This window comes from Balaenoptera musculus, chromosome 6, assembly GCF_009873245.2.
Source record: "Balaenoptera musculus isolate JJ_BM4_2016_0621 chromosome 6, mBalMus1.pri.v3, whole genome shotgun sequence".
In the NCBI taxonomy this organism is placed as follows: domain Eukaryota; kingdom Metazoa; phylum Chordata; class Mammalia; order Artiodactyla; family Balaenopteridae; genus Balaenoptera; species Balaenoptera musculus.
In genome coordinates this window covers 5,728,018-5,755,475 of record NC_045790.1, presented here as the reverse complement: position 1 = coordinate 5,755,475, position 27,458 = coordinate 5,728,018, and the positions used below count along the sequence as shown (strand labels likewise).

Genomic DNA, 27,458 nt, shown 5'->3' with positions numbered 1-27,458 from the left:
AACCTGCACTCTATACTCAAATATACAAAAACACAGTGGCTCCTTATTATTCGTGGGTTCTGTCTGTTAATTTGCTTCCTCTCTAACATGTATCTGTAACTCAAAATCAGTACTTGGGACATGTTTGTGGTCATTTGAGAACACATGCAGGGCAGGGAAATGCGAACAGGTGGGCACAGGACGACGCTCTTACTCTGGTACTGTAAACATGTCCTTTACAGCGTCTGTTTAGTCTACTTATTTCTTATTTTGTGCTTTTGGTTGCTGATTTCGCTGTTTAGCGTGGCCCCCGAGGTTGGGCTGCAGTGCTGTGTGGGGCTCCTATGTGTGCGAGGTTGTGCTGAGCCTGACAGAGAAAGCGTGTGTGTCAGACAGGCTTCCTGCAGGCGTGAGTCCTAAGGCTGCTGGCCGCGGATCCAACGTTACGACGCGACAGCACACTAAATAAGGTGCCTTTAAATAGAAACACACATAAGACAAGGTGACGCACACATCAGTGATGCAAAGGTGCCAGAGGCGTGTGAGCACCTCTCCCTGCGTTTCCTCCGGCAGTGATGCTTCTGTATCCCTGACCCTGTGTCCGCAGGGACTTTATGAGCCTCACCCCCGTGAATGATGAGAACTGACTGCCCATCAAAATGCACACGCACAGAAGCTACATGTCAGCGGCCGGCTGTGAAGCCTGTCACTCTGGACTGCCCACTACAAAGGGAAAGCATGGGGGGTGGGTGGATTTCTATCTACGGGCAAACGTTTCTGGCTGTCAAAACAACCTGCAGGGTGTAAGAGGTAGAGACTGAATTACATTCTCTCCATTAAAATTAAATTTATGCTTGGAAAAACAATTACTAGACCAGAGAATGAAACTTTAACCAGTAGGGTCATAAAAAGTCACGGTAAGCTGGGAACATTCTGTAAGATATTCAGGGATGCTTTGTATAAAAATGTGCTCTGAAAACTGCAGGAAGCTGCCGAAAGAAGAGAAAAAGAGATTGAGAGATCAAGAAAAGAGAGAGAGAGACAGAGAGAGAGAGACAGAGAGATTTTCAGCACTTAGCAGCGGTAGGAACAGAGAAATGAGCCTGTGTCACTGGCAAACCTACCCTTTCAAAGGACAATGTGGTCTCTTGCTTAGATGACAGTATAGGCTCCAAAGAAGCTCAGAGTCAGAAGAAATACAGGGGTAACTTGGAAAACAGATGTGTGTTTTTAGAAATGACAAAGGTGTTTATTGTTATGAAGTGTTTGTTCACATACTACACCCCAGAGCCCTGATCTATCTTAATTCTTTCTGCCCTTCTCCTAACGATGCAAATCATAGTTTCAATTGCCCCACACCTCCCAGTAAGTAGTCCTTCATCTGATGTTGACATTAAGGACGTCTTCCTCTTCTGTAGCAGGGTGACTGCTACCTCTTATGTGACGGTGAGGGTGACGCGCCCTAAGGATGAGGCTGAACACACACCTAGTGTGAAGAGAGACCCTCGCAGAGCAAGAGCTTTTGTAGGGTCTCTGCCACAGCAGGCGGGGGTGACCTCCGACAAGTGGGGCTCACGTTACCGACTGTGTCACATGCCTTTGACGTTCTTTATCACATTTAATGCTCACAATCACTTTATGAGCCGAGTACTATCACCCACATTTGCCAGAAGAGGCTCTTCTGACCCCTCTCAGCCCCGCCTCTCTGCATCCGTGGGCCTGGGGCTCCCAGGCACCCGTGGCCCCTCCTCCTTGGGCTCAGGCCCAGCCCACTGCCCGAGCCACTCCAGGGCAGGGCCACTGCAGAGCCCACTGGGTGGGGGGCTGCCAGCTTCGACACCCCTCAGCTGTGGAGATTTGCCATCCGGAAGGTCTACAGACAGTTCAGGGAAAAGCTCCTTCGCAGCATGTCCTCAGCACTCGGGTGACAGAGTTGCACGTCATGGGTGGGTCTGCCGGATCCCTTAACACCGACCCTCTGCTCGGGGACCACACCCACCTGGCCCTCTGCTCTCCCTGCAACGGCTTCTTCCAACTTAGATACAAGCAGAGGCTCTTGCTGCAAAGAGTCGGGATTTTCAGTGCCTACAGTTAAAGACAGTCACTTTGCAATTGATAAGATACTCCCCTTTTACGCAGACGTAGAGAATGGACTTGAGGACACGGGGAGGGGGAAGGGGAAGCTGGGATGAAGTGAGAGAGTGGCATGAACTTATATACACTACCAAACGTAAAACAGATAGCTAGTGGGAAGCAGCCGCATAGCACAGGGAGATCAGCTCGGTGCTCTGTGACCACCTAGACGGGTGGGATAGGGAGGGTGGGAGGGAGACGCAAGAGGGAGGAGATATGCGGATATATGTATATGTATAGCTGATTCACTTTGTTATACAGCAGAAACTAACACACCACTGTAAAGCAATTATACTCCAATAAAGATGTGAAATAAATAAATAAATAAATAAAAAGATACTCCCCTTTTGTTCCTAAGTAGAACATTTTATTACTGCAAGGACGTTGCATAAACACAGAGCACAGATAACAAGCTTACACGACTCTGACGAGCAGACCTGCCTGGGCTTCTACGCGTGTGGAGACAGGCCCGGGGAGACAGCATGCCTCCTGTGGCTGGGTCACCCTGCAGACGTGCCTGCTCTGGATTTCCGGTTCCCTGTCCACGAAATGAAGGAGCAGTGACCTCTCCGGCCCCCTGTGGCTCTAGAATTCCGAGTCAATGGAATATTCAACAGATGACGAGCACGGTTCCTGAAGTGCCCAGGCCATTCCCTGTGAAAGCTGTCGTGTGATGGCGAAAGTGGGATCTCGGGCCCTGGTTCCCATCCACTGTGACTGGTGGTCTGCTAACCGTGTCACATCACGGGGAAGAGGCTGGTGAGGCTCAAGCATAAGCCACACACGAGGAAGGGCAGGGAGCGATGAGCTTTTAGCACACAAAGCAAGTCTTTCATGCTCTAAAAACCATGAATATACGTATACACTTCGTATGCGCAAAGAACACGACAAATATTCACCAAACAGTAGCTGCCTCTGGAAGGGGAGAGAGGGGACCCCTTTCTTGGTCGATGTGGCAAAATGGGCTTCCTCCACCCCCGGGGCTGGCCCGCAGGAAGGGTAACAGGGGCTGCTCTCCCAACAGGATCCCGTCCCGGAGATGCTGGCAGGGTTGGTCTTGGTGACACGCAATGGCTGATTGTCTCCCGGTTCATCCGTCCTGGTCCCCTTCCTCCTTCTGTGGAAACCAAAGAAGGGTGAGCCTGGGGTCCTGGCCGCCGGCCTGAGGTCCCCCCGCCAGGGCAGGACAGTGTCATGTTGCTGCAGGGCTGGAATCGATGCAGCACGTGCCTCTGCCTGGATCCTGCATCTATTGTGACTTTCCAAGAAGAGCTGTCACACCTGGTAGGGCCTCGGGCCCCCGGGGGCAGAAAGAGGCGGTACCCACACTCGCTCAGCTGGAGTGATAACAGCTGCACACCAGCTGCTTGCTGTCTGGTTCTACTTGGCTTTGCATCTAGAGGAACGTGAGGAAGACCCAGGGGAGGATGTAGAAACGTAGAAAAAAGTACTTTGAAAACGGAAAAGACCTTGGTGGATGCCTAGTCGAGGGGTTTCCAAACCAGACGGAGGAGCCGGGGGATTTCAAGGAGATGCGAGAACCAGAGCAGAGGTGCTCCCTAGGAAGCCGCTGGCAGAGAGGATTCTGCCAATTCTGTGCAGGAAACGAGCTAAAAACACTGACGACCCCCTCTCTTTACAGATGAGGAAATGGGACTCAGAGAGGACTGTGGGGCGGTGTGTCCTCTGAGAACTCCTGCCCTGTCAGGACAGAGCTGTGTCATCCGCACGTTACACTTTATAGTGGACACAGATGGGACAAAGAAGACAATTTGGTCGTCCCGCAGGGTCGGCTCTGTCTTATCGATGACATTCTGTCCTGTATCATAACCACTCACGTCTTAGTCTTCGTTACTTTGGCTTTGAGTGCATTCTTCTGATTCCATTGTATATCTGCTCAAAGTTTTGCAATCATTAGAATAGAAATAATAAGTGCCTTCTGACTACTCAGGTATTATATAGAAGACTTTTTTTCAAATGGAAGAGGGGGTGAAAATAATCAATGCATGGCATGTCCTCAGGTTGCTATAGTTCCCTCATTAAAAACTTGGTCCTAAGACTAATTTTAACTCCAAAACTTAATTTTTTTGTCTATATAAAAACTGCAGATGATAAAGTACCATTTTTTGTCTGGTAATTTGCTTAGGGGGAAGGTGTTGCATGGACTAGCTTTATAGATGTCCCCAACCAATGAGTGAGCAGTTTAGAAGCTAACTTAGGTCACCTGCATCATGTCTGACCAAACATTTTCATCATGTTAATACTACTGACCTCATTTTATGATACATTTATATGATAAATTATATGATAATTTATATATCATCTCTAGAATTTAGAAAATATAGACAACTTGTGTGCACTGTGCTATGAATTCCTGGAATTGTGATCAATACAAAATACTGATTTAACAAAGTACCCAACTAATAAACTGTTGAACTTTGAACCTTGGGGTCTGAATCCCTGTTTTCTCCCACGAGTTCCTTTTCTGAATCATTTAAATTACTACGATGACGGTAAACTACTCCAAATTTGGAGGCTGACTGCATCATACCATTTAAAAATACTGCCGTCCCAAGAATAGTAAAGCTGGTCTTTTTTCTTTTTTCTTTTTTTTTTGGCTATTACTTTATCCCTTAGTCCTATGTAATTAATGTAGAGATAGGATCTCATTCATACTATCAGGTCACCTACCCTTTTGTAGATGTTCTAGCACTTTGGTAATATAAAATCAAGTTCTTATTTATCAGTTAATTAAAATAGAGTTCAATTAAATTCTGGATTAAGTAAGCATTTAATTATCTAAATGACTGGTAACCCTAGAATCTGGTGAAATTACCAGTGAATCAGGTATAAAAGATCTCCTTGAACTTTATAAAATGTCATTGTATTTGTCAATGATCAAACTAGAGGATGACAATTTTTTTTGAAGTCTCATTATTTTTATTATTCATCTAGTTTATTCTAAAGATCTGTTAACAGTGGTTCACAAAGTACGGTCCACAGATCCCTGGGGCCCCCAAGACACTTTTTGGTTAGGTCAAAATATTTTCATGATAATATTAAGACCTTAGTACCTTTTTACTATGTTGATCTTTAATCTGATGGCACGAAAGCAAAGGTGGGTAAAATCGCTGGTGCCTCAGGACAAACCAAGGTAACGGCACCAGAAGGTTCCTGTGGCCTTGATGCTCCTCACCTGCCACACCCAGCGTACAGCCGATGCTGCTGACACCGCGTGCCCTGGATGGAGGGGTGAGTCCTCCTTGGGGAGGATTTATAATTTGTACTACATCTCACCCCTGAGAACATGCTTTAGCGTCCTGTGAGACAGATGGGAAGTGTGCAGAAAGGATTTCTGCTCCTACTGAGGACAGCGGTCATCTCGAGGACGAACACCACGCGGCCGAGCTCCCGGCGAACCCGCCGAGTCCCTCAGAGAACGCCGCTGCACTTGAAAGGACCCGCAGACAAACCGAGGCCAGTCAGACTTGGTGATTTGGCATTTTCTCAAACACAGATGAAGGGAGCCTGTCACTTCAAGGAAAACAACTGACATCATTCGTCACCGATGATAAAACTTGAACATTCAAGCAAAACTTAGACTCTTGGAATTATGACAGCATCCCAGGAGTTGAAGACTTTTCTGATGAGATCGATGATGATATTAACAAGTGGGGCTTTGTTGTGCTTACCACACAATGAAATTGTCAGTATTTGGAAGATCTGCATTGCTCAGGAAACCGGTATTTTCCAGATGACCAACACATGATGCTACAACATCACCTAAGAGCAGAAGGCCCGTCTAGGGCTTCCCTGGTGGCGCAGTGGTTGAGAATCTGCCTGCCAATGCAGGGGACACGGGTTCGAGCCCTGGTCTGGGAGGATCCCACATGCCGCGGAGCAACTGGGCCCGTGAGCCACAACTACTGAGCCTGCAGGTCTGGAGCCTGTGCTCCGCAACAAGAGAGGCCGCGATAGTGAGAGGCCTGCGCACCGCGATGAATAGTGGCCCCCACTTACCGCAACTAGAGAAAGCCCTCGCACAGAAACGAAGACCCACCACAGCCATAAATAAATAAATAAATACATACATAAATAAATAAATTAAAAAAAAAAAAAGAAGGCCCGTCTAAGGGCGAGACCGACTAACAACAGGGTAGGGGAGGGTCTTCTGAGGGATTCAGATTCTATGTGGCCATTACTTTTAAAAAACTACCACTTGTTGTGTTTTGGTCTAGTATCAACGAAGAATATCTACAACTATCTGAAAAGGAGATTGAAAGCACTTCTCCTTTTTCCAATTACAAGTCTGTGCGAGGCCAGATTTTCTTCATCCAAGACAGCATATGGGCACAGACTGAACGCAGAATTCAGCAATCTTCTATAAACCAGACGTTCAAGGCACTGGAAAAAATCCAGGGCAATTCTACTCTTATCAGACTTTTTTTTTGGAAAATTTAGTTATTTTTCATAAAATATGTTAACATGTAATAGGTTTTTCTTCTTCTTCTTCTTATTTGAATTTAAAACTTCTGTTTTAATTTCAGTATGGTAAATTGTGATAGATATAGCCCATATAAAAAAACCTTAATAATTTGGGGCTATCGATAATTTTTAAGCATGTAAAGGGGGCCTGACCAAGAAGGTGAAGAATTGCTGGTCTGTAGGCTATGAACAGGCCAAGCTGTTAAACATGTGTGCTGTTACATGTTTTACTTTCACATAATTCATTCTGATACTCGCTGATATGTAACTAAAATATCAATTTCTACAATGATCCAGATAAGTATGGTACAAAATTATCTTCAGAGGTCAAGAATATAAGCATTATCAGTATTTTTCTTGTTACTTAGAATAATTTCACTCGCAAGTATTAGTAATTCTCCCGATTAGAAGGAAAGGAAATGGAAATAAGGGATAATTCAAGGGAATGGGTTGAATAACTTAGAATAAAGCTCAGATAAATATGCACCAAATTCTGAAAGTGTCATCAGTGGCCCCCACTGACTGAAAGGTGGACAAGGTAAAGGGCAGGATAGGGCCTTTTTACAGTGGGATGACGGGCAGCTCTCTCCATTCCACCCCCAGTGCATGTTATATTAAGAGAGAGAGAGAGACCATGTATCCATGAATGATTACTGAAACACCACTGATAATGTTCAGATGTTCTGCCATGATGTAGCCTGAGACCCATCACAAAACCCTCACTGCTAATACCTAACTTCATTTTACCTTTATTTACTTGGCGGTTCAACCGATCTGTGCCGGCTGTCCCCACAACGTTCTAAGTCCCATCTCTGTTCTTCCCATTGTGTTACATACCCTCCACCCCTGCTCGGCACCTCTGGCCAACGTTACCTTGACTGGCCCCTTAGAGCGGTGGGGATTATTAACCAGGGGGGATTCTACCCTACAGGGCCATGTGGCACAGTCTGGAGACATTCTGGGCTGTCACAGTTAAGGACAGGGAGGGGCGGTGTGTGCCACAGGCATCGGTTGGGTGGGCAGAGTCCAGAGATGAGGCTGAACATCCTACAAGGCACAGGACAGTCGGCCTGACAGAGACTGTCAGTAGTGCCGAGACGGAGAAAACGCGGCTTAGAAGCAGGAAAAGATTCTGCAGTAATGACATACAAAAGTCTTTGCCTTTTCCCTTTTTCTAACTTTCTGTTCTCCTCTTTCAAACAGTTAATGTGATGTATATACTGTAATATCCACCTCCACCCCCGCCCCTGCCGCCCCGGGCCACCGGTTTAGCGTCACTAACAAGGCGATGCGGTGTGGAAGCCCGAACCGGGATCCCGCCGCCCGAATCTTCTAGTTAATGTGACCTTCAAGTTATCTGCTTCGGAGCCTCAGTTCCATCCTCTACAAATCCAGAGGAAAAATAATAATAATAACGCTGTTTCCGCCCGGTTATGAGGATGGGAGACAGTGTGTCCGAGAACGGAGCACACTGCCAGACACACAGCAGGGGCTCAGCAGGTGGTCGGGGATGCCGGTGATCCTCGCGGCCACTGACGGAGCACCCCGTCTTCACCAGCCGCGGCCACGGAGAAGTACGGAACGGAGAAGCGGCATCGCGGCGGCAGCTCATCACCCGGGAGTAAAAGACAGGCGTGGACCTCAGGGAAGGCGACCGAGAAACATCCCCACCGCTTGAAGTGTTAAGTGAGCGCCCCGGGGCTGGAGCCTGGGGTCCTGCGGTCACGGCACCTTCCCAGCCCGCGCTCGGCCCCAGCCGAGGCTGCGCCACGCTGACACGGGCAGCCAGACCCCAGCCGAGGTGGCTTCATCCTCTGCTCAGGACAGACCCTTCTGGATGTGCCTTGAAAAAGAACACCCGATGCTGCTTCTCCGGTCAGCCGGCGTTCACACGGCCTGGAAGGACAGCTGGCAGGACGGAGTTTGCGGGCTTCCCTGGAGCCCCTCCTGCTCCCGGCTCTCCGAGGAGAAGCCCCTGCAGGCCTGCACCGAGCGCGTCCGCCGCTGGGGGGAGCGCCTGCCTCGCGAAACGCGGCGCAAGCGCGGGGCGGTCCCATCTTTCGCGGGAGACCGCCCCCCCCCCACCAGCTCCTGTGTCTGCGGGGACCGTGGCGCATCCCCAGGGTCTTAGGGACCTGGAGCTCAGGTGCTCAGATCTGTCTCCAGAGCCCTTTTTCCCGGCTCTGGTTTGCTCGCTGGGACTTGCCTTTCTGCAGAGGGTGCGGGTGTTTTGCTTCTGATTGAAACGGCAGTGCTCATTCTACAGTGAGTTACTGGGTTATTAAAAATGACAGTCTCCTCCACATTGGCTACGTTTGGGACAGCGGACGCTCCCCTGGGATTCCGCGAAGAGGAACGCAAAACCGCGGCCATTTCCCAGTGATGAACTAAAAGATATTACTGAATGTAAACTGTGTTTTTATATCATTTTAACTCATGTAATTAGCTTGTTCCTCTTATACTTTGCAAGGATGACAAAAGAGCAATTCTATTTGTGATACTAAGTGCATTTTTAACATATTTGGCTTAAAGTGAGCAAAGGTGATGGACTTACTGAGAAGCGCACCCAGGGAGTCACATGCGTTATTCCTATTGCTCCTCCCCCAGGCCCTGCTTGAGAGGAAATGGTGCTGCTGACCCGCCTCACAGCTCTCCCCAAGGACCCGCCCGCCCGGAGGGGGAGCGGTCAGAACTGCCCCGCTGCACGGCAGGCCCCCAAGACGGCTGTTCTCTTGCTCTCTGGGCAGCCCCTGCCTGCCTGGTCCCACCTCACCTACACCCCCTCGCGTGGCTGGCCTTCTCTCCTGCAGCCTCATCAGTAAAAATGCCTACGTACTCGCCCCGGGCCCAGCTGGTGGTTGCTGCTACTGTGCTTCCAGAACAAACGGGCTTCTCTTCCTTAACTGTTGGTTTATGCGTGGCCTAAAAATAGCCCGCTTCAGGTAGATGATGCTTCTTAAGTGTGGGCAGCGCCTCGCTGGGTGTTCAGCTTTGACTCACTGCAATAGGGGCACTTCTGCTCCAATGCCATACACATTTTTTCCCCTGGAAGGCCTTCTGTTTTGTAAAATCATGCAGAAAGAAAGAGAAAAAAGAAGAAGAAAAAAAGAAAGGAAGGAAGGAAGGGAGGAAGGAAGGAATGGAGGAAGGAAGGAAGGAAGAGGACTTAAAGGAACAACAGGGCTAGGACCAGACCACTGGAAACCCAGGGCGCATGGGGACCAGGGCCCTAAGGAAACCAAAGTCAATCGGTTAAAATCGCTACCAACGTGCAGTTTCATCACAGCCCATCCCTTGCGTCCGCGCAGCCTTGAAGCCCGGGGGCTCATCTTCTCCTTGTGCAGGTCCTGGGAGATAGTCTCTTCTAGCGCAGGGCAGCGATACCAGAACTAAAAGGTGGTCCAGGGCAGCCTTTCTCCTCCATCACGTTCCGCTTGGCTTCTCGGGGACCCCTCGGGTCCACGTCGCCCAGCACAGTGCAGCGCCGGTGTCCTGAGGCCCTCACCCCGTTCCTGGCGCTAGAGAGAAAGACTTTCTTCTCCAGATCTTCATAAGTACACTGTCCTGGCGGTCACTTTAACTGTGGGACACCTTGCCGGCCCACCTCCAAACATCACCACGCAGGAGGAAATGGAGGACCCCCCCAGGACCACTTCCCTGTTTACCAAACACCCGAGGGCCCTACGCAGAGGGGACACAGCGAGGGACCAGGCTGAATCTGACGGTCCGGTGGCTGAAGCACCGGGGTTCGTGCCAGCCTCCGGGTGGAAGGGCCCGTGCCTGACGTCCACCGGGCACTGTGGCAGTTCAGACGCTCCCTGCTGAGGGATTGGTGACTTCTTAGCAGATGACAATGACCAAACACTCTGAAATGACCGTCAGCTCCAAATCTCAGATGCTCCAGTAGGAAAGGGCACCAAAACTCCCCCTTCATCTCCATGTCAGAGCTCTGGATGGGTGGGAAACTCACCCTGGAGGGAAAGAAAGAGTCAAGGTCTCCCTGACACTGTCTGTCATTGGGGTGGAATGTAATGAGGTACCTCGCGGTGCCTCCACCCACATAGCCAGCCTCCAGGGACTTACTGTAAACTCCCGGTTGGGGGTGGAGAGCTGTGCGAAAACAAATCAAGCACCCGGGGTTATACTTTTACCAGGCAAACCCTGTCCTTTTGTGACGTGGTGGGCGAGGTGTGTGGGGAGATGAAGCTATGTTCGTGGGCGGGACCTCAGTAACCACACGGGGTCTCGGCAGGACAGGAACGTCCCCCCTGGGGACGGGAGCCACCCCCGCAGGCTGCTGGCGGGGGGTTCGAGGTTGCTGCTACCCTGCTAACGGTGGCCCGGAGCAGCAGATGACCTCCATGTCCAGTTTCCGGAGGCACCCCTCTAAACTGCTGTGCGAACTGGGGTGACCTAAGTTACCCCGATAGCTCCAGTAATTCCCATTTGGCTAAATACGTCTCCTGTGGTCAGCCAGGACCTTGAATAAAAATCGGCTGTGCCCCCATCATTGAGAAAATCCCAAAGTGCAGTGTGTGTGTGTGCGCGTGCGTGTGTTCAGACGTGTATGTTTAGAAGAGAAAGAAGAAGAGAAACTAAGTATCAGAACACAATTTATTTTTAAAGTTCATGTGGAAAACCTCTGAACTCACAAAAAGTGGCTCCCAAGAGTAAAAACTTTCAGGCCAGTTAGAAAGCAATACTTTCTGGGTGTAAAAGCAGCAGCGTGTCCACTGTGGGTCACCTGAAACCAATTTCAAATGTGCTTCCTGCAGATTAGCTCTACGGCTGCCAAACTGCAGTCTGAAAAATGAGCTGTGCTTTGGGTAATCCAAGAGAGGAAAGGAGTGCATGTCAATGGTCGTGACCCGTGTCGTTTGGACGGCGTCGTATAGAACCAGCGCTCATTGTGCTAACAGAAACTAGGACGCAGCACTGAAGTTCATGTGCACATACGTGATTCACATACACATGTGTGTACATGATTTATAGATAATTCTAATAATTTGTTTTAACCTCTTACGAGCGGCTCCTTACCTTTAGTCAGTGTTAATTGAAACCCATGGGTCACAATGTATAGAAACAGAAATTAGAAAAGAACCCTACAGCCTATTTTGAAAATAGCAACTATTTGATAAATTATATTACTATATTCTACACAAAGGTATCAAAGAGAACCCTTAACACAGACAGAGAATGAAAAAAGCTCACGACCATAACCTTAAATAAAATTAAATATCAGTATTCTGGTACCAGGTAAGAAGAGAATTACCTAGTGTATAAGGCAGGAATGTCAGTGTATAATATCTTTAAAAAAACACCTCAGTTTCCCACAGACAAGCTTAACAAAGTTATTAACAATCATATTAACATTTGCATAGCTCTTAGAGTTTTTGAAGCACTTTAACATCTATTATTTCGCTCTGTCAATGCAACTGAGATAGCTTTCTACAAAACAGAAATGCAATAGCAGTGTAGGCAGGAGGAAAGGTTAAACAGTAGAAGCAGAGGAATTTGTTCAACAAGTCAAAATATTTAATTCATTTGTTTGAAACAAAATAGCTTGGATTATATACCCCTGATTGTCTGCCTTCTTGGGCAGAAAAAGGGCAAGAATAATTTCCATATATTTGCATCAGCCGTTAGTTCACAGTAAAGGAAATAAAATCCTATGCTTTATTAGAAGAAAATCTAATGTAACCACCAAGAGCACTTCCCATAAATGGGCTCAGCCCCCTGTGGGGCTCAGCACGGGGGAGGCCCAGGTCTAGGGCACAGGTGCTCTGGGCAGAGCAGCTTGTTCTGAACCTCCCCCCTCCTTGGTCAGTGGTGGCCTTCTTCCTGTTTCTAAGCTTCAAAGCCTCGTACTGATGTCTCATTCCTCCTTCCCCTCCATCAGGCGCCAGCGCCTCCGGTTCTAACTCTTGTTCTCCCCCTGAGTCTCCTGTCTGGTTCTGGGGCCTTCACTCAAGTTCCTACTGTGACGCTACGGACCCTCTACCAGGTCAGGCCCCCACCCTCCGCCCGCTCCGGACACCCCAGCAGCCTGACACTCCTCACGTTCTCTCGGTACCCCTTCGGTAGGTCTTCCCTGCACCGCATTCAGTGCAGACTATGAAGAGCGGCACTGGGGGCCTGCAAACGCCTCCCTCTCTGTCCTACCAGCTGTGTCTGTACGTCTCTGCACTCACTGCTCCATCCACGTAAGCCACGGCACCGGGTTTCCTCCCGGCCCACGCCTACCGTCCTGCCCTCTACACCTGTACCCTCCTCCTGGGAAACCTCCTCATCGTCAGGCCCGTCCCTAGTGCTCCCCCCATGAATCCTTTCCTGACTTCCCTGTAACTCGACGCGGCTCCCCTCTCCTTCCTCAGGCTCTTACGTCACGGTAACCTTTCCCCTCTCCCCAGGGGTAGATGGCGAGCCCCTTGAAGGCAGGGACTGTACTTTCTTATTGCTGCATCCCTGATGGGCTAGCACAGTGCCTCGTTTATTGGAGATACTCCATCTCCGTTGAACTGTGCAGAAAATCATGTATTTTTTTTAATAGAAAACAAGTGCGAAGGCAGGTGAGGTCATTCTTGGCTCAAGCCTTTAGAAAAGAAGGAGGCCTCCAGTTCCCTCCAAACACTGTTACTCACCCTCCTAATGAGCGATCAACAGCCAGTAAATGACTCAGCCAGGGGATGTGATTCAAAGCTGCAACAGACGTGAGCCTGAGTCACACTGGCAGCTGGGCAGTTCTGTCCTGCTTTTCATCCAAAAGGACAGAGGGAACGGCCACAAGAATGAGCGAGTGAGCCAGGGGCCGATGTTGTAACTGGACAAACAGCTCAAAGCTGGGTTTCCAAGCGTGGCAGGTGGCTCATTATGCGTGACAGAGGCAAGAGAGCAGGCTAATCAGGCCTAGATCCCACAGCTGCGGAGGTTCAAGCCCTGTGCAGTATGCTTTCCATGGGGACCGAGTGTGAGGGAGGGCGTGCGTGTGAGGTGGGCCCGTGGGATGCTTTCACTTTGCTGGTAGAGCAGAAAAGTGCTAATATGCACATCAGATACTACGTGAAACTTAGCAGTGCTTTATTTGCTGTTGACCTTTTTATTTTGGAGAAAATTCTTAAGATTGACCACATTCTCAATTATGAATAACTCAACTTAGAAATTATTTACGAGTCTACACTGAATTTTACAGTGTTCAAACAGGAAAGAAGCCTATCCCATTTTTTTTAAAAAGGGTGAGAAAGAATTAAATTTAAAAAATAATCTGGATTCAGTTAAAAAAATCTTCTGGGAGTATGTTTGCATATTTTGAGTATAAACAAAAGTTTTCTCACTAGCATAGAATTTTAGAAAGGGGTTTAGGATCATTTGCTAAGATAGCCTCGGTCCTTTTATCTGACTGGGGACACGATCCTTGCAGGAACATGCAATAATCTTATTTCTAAGCGCTGCTCCAGTTATGCCAGAGAAAAGAACAAAGAAATGATCAGCCTATGTAAAGGCATGGCAGGAGGAAGGAAGGAAGATTAGAGGAAAGAAGAAAAGAAGGAAGGCGACAGGTTGGGGAGGAATGCAGTTAGGAAAGACAGCAAAAGGCAGGAAGAAAGACGACTGTAGGAGAGCAAGGCCCAGAGAGATGGGAGCTTCAGAGGCGCCTGGCGTGTCTGAAATCATCAAAGGGGACGAAGGCTTTGCCATCAGGGGAGGTGCGAGGAGATGTAAGATGATGCAGACACAGCGGTGTGGGGGGAATCCACATTTTCCAAAAAGCAACAGAGGACCTCAAAGCTGCATAGTTACAGAAACATTCAAGGTTAGACAAACTGTGACCTGAAGAAAGTGCCACAGCAATTAAAAAAGAAACAGCCACTAATACTTAAGTTTCTAACCCCCAGGCGTGTGGTGCGACTTTTAGTCTATGATGTCCTTTAATCCCAATGCCAATCCAGGGGGTATAGGTATTAGTGGAGCCACGTGACGGATCAGGTAACTGAGGGTTAGGGAGGGTAAGGAGCTGGTCTGAGATCTCGCGTCTGGTAATGGAGCCAAGGTCTGATCCCAGCAGACTCCTTCATTCACTCCTTCATTCACTCACTCATTCATTCACTCTCTCAGCAGATGTTCACCACTGGGCACGGCCAAGCTCCTGGGTGTCACTTACTGGAAGTAGCTGGTGAAGAAAACAGACAAATTCCTTGCTCTTGGGACCTTATCATCTAGTAAGAAAGACAGTCAATAGACAGCTAAATTAACCAATGTCTAATTATAAAATCTGAGAGATACTAGGAATGAAATGGCCAGAGAGGAGTAATGGAAAATAAAGCAGGCCAGAGAGTCTGATGGAGCCTGAGGGTTGGGAAGGGGCCACAGAGAAAGGAAAAAGCCCACAGAGGTGAGGGGGCGCGGGGGGTGGGGGGAACGTGCAAACGCCCCGGGAGAAGGCGCGCGGCCAGGGCGAGGTGGGCAGGCCCGGAACGTTTTATTCTAGGTGCTCTGGGAAGGCGAAGAATGATGTTCCCCGGGCTAGGTGTGAACAGGCAGGAGGCACTGGCGGGGTTCTAGGAGAGATGACAGTGGCGTGGCCGTGGCTGGTGACAGGGGAGGTGGAAGGGTGGACGGGGACGGAGCGTGGTGGCAGGAAGAAGAGGGCTGGGGGACAGAAGGATGTGAGGGGCGCGGGAGGGGGAGGCACCGAGGGCCACGCTAGTCCTGGGCGCTGCTCCGCCGTGTATGCACGTATGCCTTTGATTTTCTTGGCATGTTTCTTCCTTCCTTTTTTTAAATTATAGTTGGTTTACAATGTTTCAGGTGCAGAGCAAAGTGATTCACTCACATATGTACTATATATATATATATATACACATATGAATATATCTATTCTTTTTCAGATTCTCTTCCATTATAGGTTATTTCAAGATACTGAGTATAGTTCCCTGTGCTATACAGTAGGTCCTTGTTGGTTTTCTATTGATATTTTATATCTTAGCACATTTCTTATACCGAAGAGTGAGCTAGATTTTAAAGTGATTTTAAAACTGGTGTTTTACATGTGTATCTTTTATAAGTAATTCCTGTGCTAAAATCTCCGTGTCCACGCTGAGCTCACCCGGGGATGGCAACCCTGCCCGGGGCCACACTGTCCTGGAAGGGGTGGGGCCGAGGAGGGAGAAGGCCTTTCTAACCGGGCCACCTCGGGTAGGACCACAGCTCTGCCATCTCGCTGGGCAGATACAGAGAAGTCACAGCGCTAAGCCTCAGACTTCACATTCATACGTGGGAACTCTCTCGCAGTTTGCTTGTGGGAATCAAATAAGATCACTTGCAGCAAGTCCTGGCCTGTAGCAGAAAGTCAGTGGTAGACTCTCCCCCCCCCTTTCCTTCCCCATCACGGTGAGGAGAAGGCCATCGCGAGGTCCTCCGAGAACCCCCCTGGGACAGACGCACGGCCTGAGACTGTCTCGGGGAACTGGGAGGCACTCCAGGGAGGACCGCAGATCCCGTCTGGGGTCCTAAAGCGTCCATGCACGGCAATTCTCGCTCTATGACAACCACCTCAGCCCCTGCCTAGGGGGGCTGCCAGATACAATACAGGATGCACAGTTAAATCTGGATTTCAGATAAACCACAAGTATTTTTAATGTGTGAGTATAGTCCAAACACTATTTGGGACATACTTATCCTAAACATTCTCCAGTGTTTAACTGAAAGTAAATTTGACTGAGCATCTTCTATTTTTTTTTTTTCTTTCTAAATATGGCAAATCTGCGACCAGGCAAGTCTCTACCTTGACCAGGAATAACTGCTCCCACACTCTCCCTTCACAGTCCCCCGAGATGCTCCAATTCTTCTCTGTACTAGAGGTTATGTCCCTCACCACCCTGGTTCTCTACTGCTTCTCTTTCTTTCTTCTCTGCATATTTCAGGCACCCCCCACCCCTCACTCCTATCAAATCAATATAGGAAGGTCCAAAGTCTCTGGAGTAGCCCTCTGGTAGGTCCAGAATTCGACTGCAGGGTCATAAAGGCTGCTGCCGTGGGGACCGTGTGTGTGCGCGCGCCTGCTGTGTGCACTTCTCAAAACAAGGACTGCGTTAACCACCCGTCACAGGGGACACATCTGGAAAGTTTTCTAGTAGCAGTGAATAAAACGTGCACCCGCACAGTGGAAGCTAATGGAAGCTGCTTAGACCCTCTGAGTAGAATCAGTTACTGAATAAACTGAAAGAGAAAAAGCTTTGAGTTCATTCAATAATCACCATTATCAAAAGTCAGGAGCTGGAAACCCTTTGTTTTAAATCTCACTACACGAAAAGGGCTTGAACGTGAGCGCTACGGTTTCATCTGTCGGAAGGCGCCTTGTGTACAGTACATACTCAGGGGCTTCCGTTCCCAGCTTCAGTGCCGAGGGTAAAAACGGAAGAAGGCAAACAACCAGCTAGTTCCAGAAGCGTCCCGAGCAGCGTTCCTGTTTGCCGTCCCACAGCAAGACAAGGAGCTTGGTGCAGAAGGAAAAACAACGCACCAAGAGAGAAGGCTCTGGTGTTATTCAAACATTGTCAGGTGAACGTAAAGCACTTCATAGCAATAGTTACTTCACGGCCTGGTACAAGCTCGTTTTCTCTCTGCGGACCGGGAACAGAAAGTTCAGACCGGTGCTCGTCCGGGGACCACACTTTGAGCAGCACCGGTAGAGGAGACCCCAGAATTTTATACGCCACACCCTCAGTGAAATAACACAAGTGGGGAGATCTCCCCCTTGTGGCCACTTCGTGGACCAAAGGCCCTCTTATTCCCTTGCAATGAAGGCACAAATACGCTTTGCACCCTAACCATCTAAGTTAAGTCTAGGCATCTATGGAAACGCGCGCCCAGGTCAGAAAGGGGAGGGGTTGTGCTTACTCTTCTTGTCGTAAGTCACTGACGCTGCGGTCCAGGGAGATCATGTCACTCGCCACCATGTTAAATCCAAACTCTTTAATGCTGGCTTGAACTGCATGTTTGAATTCTGGTCCCAAAACCAACGGCTTGGCTTTCTCTCCAGGGCCACCAACCACTCCGTGAGGCTCGGGCTCTTTGGGTTCAAAGTTACCGAGGACCCCTGGGCGGAGCACAGGATCACGGTACGTGAAAGTCTGAGGCTTAAATGTGAGATACTGCCTCTGCATTATGTCTTTCTGGTTATCTCCTCCAGCATGGCGCTCTTGTTCATGATTGGCCTTGTTTTTTCTTCTAATAGACTCTAAGTCCACTTCTACTCCTTCAACATGAGGCCAGGGCACCACGGGTTTGAATCTGTCATCCCCAGGAGCTAGTCCATTGCCCCCTCGGTCAGGCATGGGGTTATTAACAGCTCTGTCTTCCTACACAAAAGGGAGGGGTATACAGTGAGTACATGAAGGCAACCACAGCAGAGTTTATGACACCAATTTTCATGTTTTCAAAATAGCTGAGGCAACAATCAAATGGTTTGAAATATGAAACAGAAGCAGGCCATGAATCAGGGCCCCCATGAGAAGGTACCTTTCCCAGGGGGAACCAAGAAGAGACTATTTCCTTGCCTAACCGTTCCAAAACGAAGGGGGGGATGCATTTTTTTACTTCTCCCCTTATAAACACGACTCTCTATCAAAGACCCCTTAATAAAGCACATTGTTGTTTTCTTTCTTTTTCCCTAATTTTTTGGCTGCGCTGTGCAGCATGTGGGATCTTAGTTCCCCGACCAGGGATCGAACCCATGGCCCTTGCAGTGGAACCACGGAGTCTTAACCACTGGACTGCCAGGGAAGTCCCAAAGCACACTGTTACAGGTCAGAGCAATGAGGTTCTAGGACCTGTGACTAAAGCAGGCACCTAACAGGTCCTGTTGTACAGTGTGGTTTTCCCAGTTATCTGGTGTACGAGGAATAGGATGTTTTGTCGGTCACACAGCCACATGGTGGCAGTGGTGTCAGGCGTCACCCACCCCGAGGCTGGCTTCGTGCTCCAAATGCCAGAGGAACAGGGCTGGGATATGCACTCAACAGCCCCCATTAGGTATTTCCTGCTCAGTGAAAGTTTAGCTGAGTTCCAAACTATATTAAAAAAAAAAGCTCTGGTGACTGTAACCGAGTCAGCTGGGGCTTTTAAACCACACCCAGTACCTAAGTTGGCCACATTCCAGAGGCGTCCCAAGGAAACACAGACTCTGTGTACGGGTATTCTGGGAGGACTGTCTCCCTTTCCTCATCCCCTGCACAGATCTTCCCGCCAGAAGTCCTGAGTGCAGGGTGTCCTTGGTGGTACAGTGGTTAGGAATCCGCCTGCCCATGCAGGGGACACGGGTTTGAGCCCTGGTCCAGGAAGATCCCACATGCCGGAGAGCAACAAAACCCGTGCGCCGCAACTACTGAGCCCACGTGCCACAACTACTGAGCCTGTGCTCTAGAGCCCACGAGCCACAACTACTGAAGCCCACGAGCCTCAACTACTGAAGCCCGTGTGCCTAGAGCCCGTGCTCCACAACAAGAGAAGTCACCTCAATGAGAAGCCTGTGCACCGCAACCAAGAGTAGCCCCCGCTCGCTGCCACTAGAGAAAGCCCATGCGCAGCAACGAAGACCCAACGCAGCCAAAAATAAATAAATAAATAAACATTTAAAAAAAAAAAAAAGAAATCCTGAGTGCTTTTGTTTCTGGGGTGTCACATGTGAAGTTTTTCCTGAATCAGTGCACAGAGCCTTGTTTCTCAACATCAGCCTCACCTCCGTGGCTGTAAGTATACTGATGTCCGCGTCCCACCCCTCAGACACTGTGATTTAATTGGTTGGGGCATCAGAATTTTAAAAGCTCCCCAGGTGATTTCAACATGCATCAGGCTTGAGCTCCTCTGGCTTAAAGGGAGCACCTCCAGCTATAACCAGCGGAGGAGGCAAGAGAGTATGTGCAGCTGGGCCGGGGCGAGGTGAGAGGTCAGGACCAGAACCGCAGGCGGCCGGCTGGTCTGCCAGCCGCCTCACGCCAAGACCCCCTGGTTCCTTAAGAGATTCACGAAAGAATCAGTACCCTCCCACTGACATGTTTCTACAGTGTTAGAGCTGTCTCGAAAAGTAAAGTAAAAAACGTAAAAGAGTGCAGAAGTAAGGCTCCAGGTGTGACTCTGATATGCAGGCTGCCGTCTACCAGTAGTTTATCTAGAGACAGAAAGGTCTCTTTGGAAAGTCAGCTAATTCAAATGTGAATTTAGTCCATGTTGAAGTTTTGGTAACGGCTAGCTAAGGACTGACTTGAGAGAGTTCAAAAAGGAATTTAACAAGTTTATCTCTTTGTTTAGGTAATACTATAAGCATGTGATATAAAATTCAAAGGATCGCTAAGGGCGTATAGTGAAAGGCAAGTTTTCCTACATTCCCTTCCGCAGAGGTGCACACAGCCAGCGCTTCCTTGTGAATCTTCCTAGAGATTTTACATGCAGGTATGAACATACGTGTGTATGTATAACAAGAATTTTTTTCTGAACGTGGGACACAGATTTTAATTGACCGATTAATTTTAAAAGGAACCGTAAGACGTTACAACCCGTTCAAAGGTGAATCCAAAGAACAGACAAATATATAAACATCAAGAATACTGCAAAGAATTTACAAATAGAGGCAAAACTGGTAAAAACTGGTCAATATCCAGAGAGCAGTAACCAATTGCATTCCACAGTACATGACTGCCATTTCAATGGACAAGACGCCTGTGCATTACTAGCAGTTTTCTATCATTTACAGGATGGTAAAACAGCTCAGAGATAATGAAAGGGTGAGATAACACAGAAAGCCGAGTTGGATAATGCACCCCATAATCTTTCTGGTCCATTTCAAAGTTTCTCCACAATTTTCCTCCTGTAGCACAAAACTAAACATAAGATGCAGCACTTCGCCTAACCATCTAACGTGATGCCTTCGTCCAGGTACAGGTGGATAAGCCTTCTGGATCAGGCTTCTGGCCACCGCACACCTGAGTCGAGTAGCAGGGACGTAGCTGAAGCCTAACCCGTGAGCTCTAAGGGTCAGAGTAGGGCTAGTCTGGAGGCAGGAAGCAGCCTTGCCCGAGATCCGTGTCCCGAAGCGCTGAGGGCTCTGGTGGGAACTGACCCATCCCGAGGAGAGGCAGCCAAGCACGTCTCTGTCACAAGGAGGTAGGCGCAGAAAAGCTGGAGGTGATTCCGGTGATGGGAAAGTGTCCTCTTCTCCACTTATCTCCTGGCTCTTTCCAAAATTATACTCTACAACTGCAGTGTTGTAATAAACAAATTAAAATAGAGAGGTCATTATAAAACTCTCAGATACTGGACTCAAGTTGTTGATGTTGAACCAAGTACCCCACAAAAAAGGAGGAAGACATGGTCCCCCCACTTCAACTTTTCACATCAAGGCTCCAGTGAAGCAGTAACGGGGTAGGTAAAGAATGAGGGGAGGGAAAAAGGGACAGAAAAGGGACAGAAAAGTACACTGCACAGGTCACCGAAGGTCAACAGAGCATCCGCTGTAGTGCCTAATATTCCACTGGGGGAAAACGGCTTACTGGAAGAACGCGGAACATGGGAGTAGGTGAAATCAGGTACCCAAATCGTGAGAGACGTGCTGTGGTTTAGGTGGGTGGGGTCTGATGTGAGACTCGCGAATTTAAATGTTTCTCAAACTCACCCACCTCAACAAGAGAACGTTTAATGGATTCGAACTTCGTGCTCATCTTCCTCCAAAAATTGTTTCGATCTTCCCTTTGTCTAACCTTTGACTCTCTTTGGCCGCGAGGCTCGTGGGATCTTAGTTTCCCGACCAGGGATCGAACCCAGGCCCTCGGCAGTGAGAGCTCCGAGTCCTAACCACTGGACCACCCGGGAGTTCCCTAACCTTTGCCTCTTGGACTTCTCTGTAGATCTGTTAGGGGCCTGCCTGTCACTCCTCCTCGCTCTGGCATCTCCTCTCCCGAGCGAGGTGCAGGTTCATTTGATCTTTCCTACCCCCGTCTCCTCAGCCCACATCTCACTTCTCATCTCCGGACCCACAGTCAACTGCTTCCTCAACGTTTCTGCTTTAATCAACCTGGCACCTAAATTGAAAAGACCCCAGAATGAACTTACCACTTACCCCATGTCACACACCCGTTTCCATTACTGTCCTCCCCACCTCGGGGATGGGAACCACTGCCCACTCGACCGATCAAACACCAATCCTACGTTTCATCCCCAGCCTCTTGTTCTGACAGCCTATCAATCCCTGACTCCTGTCAATCCTACTGCCTTGTGTAGCTCCTGAATCCGGCCACTTTCTCCATACCCTCACTGCTGTGAAATAAGATTCGTATTCTATGGCAAGACAAGAAAAATTTCAACACAGAAGTTCTTCTCTGCCCCTTGGCCTCCTCTCTCCCCCACTGCGCACTGTGTGTCTGCATTATGCATCAACCAAACCTCCCCATCGGCAGAAATACCTGCTCAACCACCAAGAGCAAGATTCTCCCAGCATCAACACGACAACGCCTTAAAAGATAACATTCCTTCTTGCCTTGTAAGGGCTCACGTGACCCACCGCGATGGCACTTAGATCTCGATCGTGTAAACTGTCAACAATACGTCATTGGATGTACAGCCCTCTGTCTCAAAAAAAAACTTATATACCTGTGCCTTGACTTCTAACAGGCAGAACAGTTCTCAGAGCTTTCTGAGATGCTCTTCCTGGGTTATAATCCTCGAATTTGGCTCAAAAAATTTTTTCCATTTCTTTCTTAGATTGATTAATTTTTGGCCAACACTGCCAAGGCCACTCTGCCCTCTTAACAGGAAGACTAAAATAGGAATAACAGTGACAACTGCAAACACTGTGTTCTGAGTGCTTCACGCGTATCAGCCTATTTAATGCCAAGAGTTAGGTTCTGTGATTGCCATCCCCATTGCACAGACAGAAGAGCCAACAGAGAAGTGACCTAAAGTCAGGATCAGTACAAGGCAAGGCTGAAACGTGCATCCAGGCAGAGCCCGTGCGCCTGAACCCCGGGCGTTAGTGCTTCTCCTTCCAACGCGTGCATGCACTCACTGTCTCTCGTCATTACTGTTCTGCACAGCAGCCGGTGTGACTTCCCTGAAATTCAAGTATGAACACGTCCCTTCCCCTGCTTCCAGGCTCCACGCCGGCCCTCTTCCCTCAGGAGAGCAGACACTCTGCCCAGAGCTTTTCCGGCTCCGGCCTGCACTCATCTCTCCACCTCACCCCCTGGGGCAGGAGCAGGAAACACTCCCTGCTAGGGACCTCAGCGTCTCTGCTGCAGTTACTCGAGATGCCATTAGAGTGCCCAGAGCAGCCAGAGGGTACGTAACCGAATGGGTACAGCTGTGTTCCCACAAAACCTTGTTTACAAAGACAGGCTAATGGGGACGGATTTGCCCCCAATCCCTGCACTAGACTGGAAGTTCCGTGGAAGGGGAGGGACCACGTCCATGGGATGCACCACTGCACCCCAATGCACGCAATCCTCAGTAAGTATTTACTGAATAAATGCATGAATCCTACAATATCTGCCTGACTTATGAGAGAGAGTCTGAGAGGGAAAGGGAGAACACGGACAGGGCAAGAGGGGCTTGATGAGACGGAAGCTTCCTAGCGATACTTTGTATTCTCTGAGGAGAGGAGGACCTAACTTTATATTCTGTGCACAGCGCTGTATTCTTAATAACGCTGTATAACAGACACCAGAAAAATTGAATTTGCTCACTTCTCAAAGCCTCCATGTCATTAAATCTGAAGGCAAAACCAAATACGAGAATTGTCTGTCTAACCCCAAGTCAATTAAGAATAATCACGTCCAATCGTCATGTTATATGATTCAAAGGATGACTGTAAAGTAGTGTAACACTCAACTCCCCGGAGAGGGAGAACTACAGGCTCCTTCTTCCTGGGAGGGAATGAGAGTAAGCAGCTGCCTTTGTGACTTGCTGGTGTTAAGATACCTTCATAAGCATGAGCTGATTTCCTTAACAGTCAAAATCAATGGATCACTATTGACTAGAAATGGAAAACAGAATCGGGAGATCATCTTCTAAGATCGGTATGTTTGTAAAGGTGGAAATGTACTGAAAAACAGGATCAAACAGACTCACTAATCACCAGATGGAAATACGGGATTATCAGGAATCAGGTCAGACTACTCACTTTCCATCTTACAATTTACCAAGTTTCCCCCTCGACCCCAAATCACCTTTACGCACGATATCTTTCCAAGATGGTCATGCCTCAGTAGAAATGATACGAATACAAAGGAATTTAGAGCAAAGGAAAGTAACACAGACTTGGATCTGAAATTCGAGGTGAGCCTAGAAAGCTAAGCTCATAATGAAGAGCTTCTGCAGCCACCAGATCTCTTGAGAAACCAGCTTTGCTTTGGGACGTGGCCGCCACTAACAACTGCTCGCGATTTGGTTGTCATTCTGCCTGAGCCACAGAGTCTACAAGGTAACAGGTCAAATTTAATTCTACAGCTTAAAGACCCTCTTGATAAATTAGATAAATCCGATCTGCATCCCTTCTCCAGCTGCACTCACTCACCTAGGAGGAGCAGAAGACAGCAGGGAGGGAGGGGTGAGAACAGGCAACGAAGTTCAGAAGAAACGGGGTGAGCCTGTGGGCGGGGAGTCCCCAGACTCTCCCCAGCGTGCGGCAGGATGTAGGCATGGGTGGGGTGCTCCAGCCTTGGCAGCCGGTTTCTCTCTGGTCACTACAGCTGGATTCTGAGCTGGCCCAGCCCCTGCTGACATCCTGTGCTCAGGAAGACCACCCACTCTGGCTCCTTTCAGAGGCCTGAGAGTTGACCGCACTGCCCTGGGCGTCGGCGGCCCTTCTGGGGCATGGTGGGAGGGGGGAGGGGAGTGTCAAGTAATCTGCCTGCTTCCTCAGGGCTTGAAATGGATACACTCAAGATGAAACAGAGGACTCACCAGTCCTTGAATACGTAGGATGTCCTCCCTTATGGAAAAGGACCCTATTCAAGTACATTTTGAGACCAATGGCAATGCCTCTGTTAGCAGTTACGGCAGAACTGGAAATGGAGGAGGGTCTGGCTTATCAGTGAGAAAAAGCATTACATCCCGACAGAAGGATTATCTGCCCAAAGAAACGGGCGGACTCAGTAGGGATGCCAAGCACCAGGCCAGGACATAAACCAAAAGGGAAGAGCATGGAGAAAGCAGCACACTTGACATCACCGTAACTGCTCCACCGGGAGGAACGCAGGTCAGCAACCCTGACACCACAGGCTAGACCTGGGCAGGTAACCACCAGTCACAGGCTACTACACAGTAAGCCAGGGGGACCGAGGCGTACCCTAGGGACAGCGCATCCCTGGACTGTCTGGAGCTCCTGTTATATCAGAGCTGCTGACACTGGCAGCCAGTCACCGATGGGAAAGGCAGCGCTGCACTTGAACCTCCTACCAGGTTCAGAGTCAATTAAATGCCACTCCTCCTTAATCAGATGAGCAATACATGAAATGCAGTATATAATACAGATCTGTCCTGTATTTTGTAATACTGAAGTTAATAGGTGTCCTCTGGACTTCCTGGTGGCCCAGTGGTGAAGAATCCACCTTCCAATGCAGGGGGTACGTGGGCTGGATCCCTGGTTGGGGAACTAAGATCCCACGTGCCACGGGGCAACTAAGCCCGCGCGCCACAAATCCTGAGCCTGCGCACCACAACTAGAGAGCCCGCGTGGTGCCGCGACGAAGAGCTCACGTGCCCTGGAACCCGCGCAACACAACTCCAGAGAGAGAACCCGCAGGCCACAACTGGAGAGACGCCCACGCACCTCAATGCAGAGCCTGCATGCTGCAATTAAAGATCCTGCATGCTGCAACGAAGACCCCGCCTGTCGTAACTAAGACCCGATGCAGCCAAAAAATAAGTAAATTAATTAATTAAATACATATTAAAAAATATAGGTGTCCTCCTAAAAAGTGGCTATACCACATTTTTGAACACTTATTCATGTTAATAAAGGAGATTTCCATTATAAAAGAGCCTCCTGATAAATCTCATAGTTGTGCGGCTAGTCGAGATTTGTAGATTTGTATTTTTGTGCATATCACATGGTACTCTTAAAGGAAGTGTCCATCTGCACTGGCACAATGATTTTCTGGAGATAAATTTGCGATCTGCCTGACTTATATAATGAGAAACTTTCAGTCTGTACGTAAAATACTACATAGTCAGTAGAAAAGTCTCAACTATTTTGGGGCAACCAACTATGTGAGTTATTGAAGACAACCTCGTGAAGGTTATCTAAAATTAGCTACATTTTCTGAGGCCTGGAGCGGGCTCTCAGTTGATGTTGTCTAGCATCCTTTAGTCCGCTCCCTCTGGAGGCTGCAAGTTCCCTTTTTAAGCAGAAGGCAAAGGCAAGCACTTCATCCCAGCTGTTTCTAATCCATTCAAGGCTTTTCCGCCAGGTCAATGATGAAATCCGGATGCTGGGAGTGGGAAACACTGACCCCTTCCAGCATTTAACATCATCCAAGAAACAAAACAAGAGTTAAGCAGCTTTCTCCCCACCAGTATTTATAAAAACACTGCAACGTCAGTTTCATTATGTTCCACCTTTGGATAACAATTATGCACTGACAGTATCCCAAGTTATAAATTAGCCAGTGTCCAATTTCCATCGTTTTCTCTGGTTCAAGTAAATACTTCAGTACGTTTCTAATATTTAACATCACTCATACCATTGGACACTGTATGTGGGTACACTTTTCTTCTTGTGTTTGTGGGCGCACCTCTTCATTCAGGGTTTAGGAAAATCACTCTTTAACTGACAAGAAATATTACCTTTATCTCACCAGAACCCAAACTTAATGGACAAGTAAGAATTTCATTATAGGATATACATTTATTTAAACTGTTTCACAGATGAGAGGCAATACTAAAAAGAAAGACTTCTGAAATATTAAAAAAATTCTAATTTTTAAGTTTGATCTCTCTCAACTCTAGATTACTCCAGTGATTAGGTATAGTTTAAAAGTGGTTGACAGGGATATTAGTAAGCGTGGGTAATAAAATCTATCACGTTTCCTCAGAAGCATATGGTACACTTTAAAACAAAACTTAGTTTAACCAAACTAAAATAAGTGATCAAATTGGTTAAAATTATGATAAAAGTTACTTTTTAATAACTATGTCAGTGCATTGCATTTTTAAAAAGGTATCAGGGTAAACTGCAAATTCCTTAGTAATAAAAACTTTCCATTTTCAACATATAAATTCAAATTACAACTGGAAAAAGGGAGATTTCACACAAGATCCTTCTCTGCATTAACACTATAATGTCTAATGTTCTATTTTGTAAATGTGAAATTATCATTAAGCACCAGCAGTTCAAGCCAGCAGTTTTGAATGCCCCCCCCCCCAATTCTCCCAGGTCCCAAATATTTCTAACACTGTTCTTCCCAAATTCCCTTAGGATCTGTTCACATGTTTCTCCCCAGTCAGACGAGGGCTCTCGGAGGTCGGTTATCTGTGTGTAGACAGTAGGTGCTCAATGCGTGCTTCTTCATGGACTGAGCAAATGGGTAACATCTGGGGGGGGTCACATCACCTATTTATTTGCTGGAATATAAACTGGCTTTGCATCCACTGTCTTATGCCACTGCTGGACTTGGTTTAAGTTTTAGCATTTTGAGAATCCAAATGAGATGACTGAAAACATTACTTTCCCTACAAATCTAAAATTTGAATAATCCTTTTTTTAGTTTCTCTTCTTCAGATCTGAATAAATCATGTCTGCAAGTGAAATTTGTTATTTCATGGAAAACGAGTACTTCATTTAAACACAAGAAAGTAAACCTGCTGGTGTTAGT

At 48.1% G+C, this 27,458-nt stretch overlaps 1 protein-coding gene and 1 long non-coding RNA gene across 8 annotated transcripts in view; one reads left to right on the top strand and one right to left on the bottom strand.

Annotated features, from left to right (window-relative positions):
- The window catches only part of GALNT7 (polypeptide N-acetylgalactosaminyltransferase 7), a 121,161-nt gene that overhangs the window by 41,151 nt on the left and 52,552 nt on the right, over nucleotides 1-27,458 (bottom strand). For 5 of the 7 annotated variants that reach the window (XM_036854709.1, XM_036854714.1, XM_036854708.1 and 2 more), the window contains exon 2: nucleotides 17,494-17,954. In XM_036854709.1, the coding sequence (XP_036710604.1) occupies nucleotides 17,494-17,954 (461 nt within the window). Of the gene's footprint in view, nucleotides 1-17,493; nucleotides 17,955-20,710; nucleotides 20,923-22,773; nucleotides 22,779-27,458 lie in introns of those variants that run through there. The other 2 variants (XM_036854710.1, XM_036854712.1) reach the window with 2 other exon arrangements.
- Nucleotides 13,305-17,922, top strand: LOC118896637. The gene is made up of 3 exons (XR_005020224.1): nucleotides 13,305-13,540; nucleotides 17,636-17,714; nucleotides 17,831-17,922. It is a non-coding gene; the product is annotated as an uncharacterized LOC118896637 (long non-coding RNA).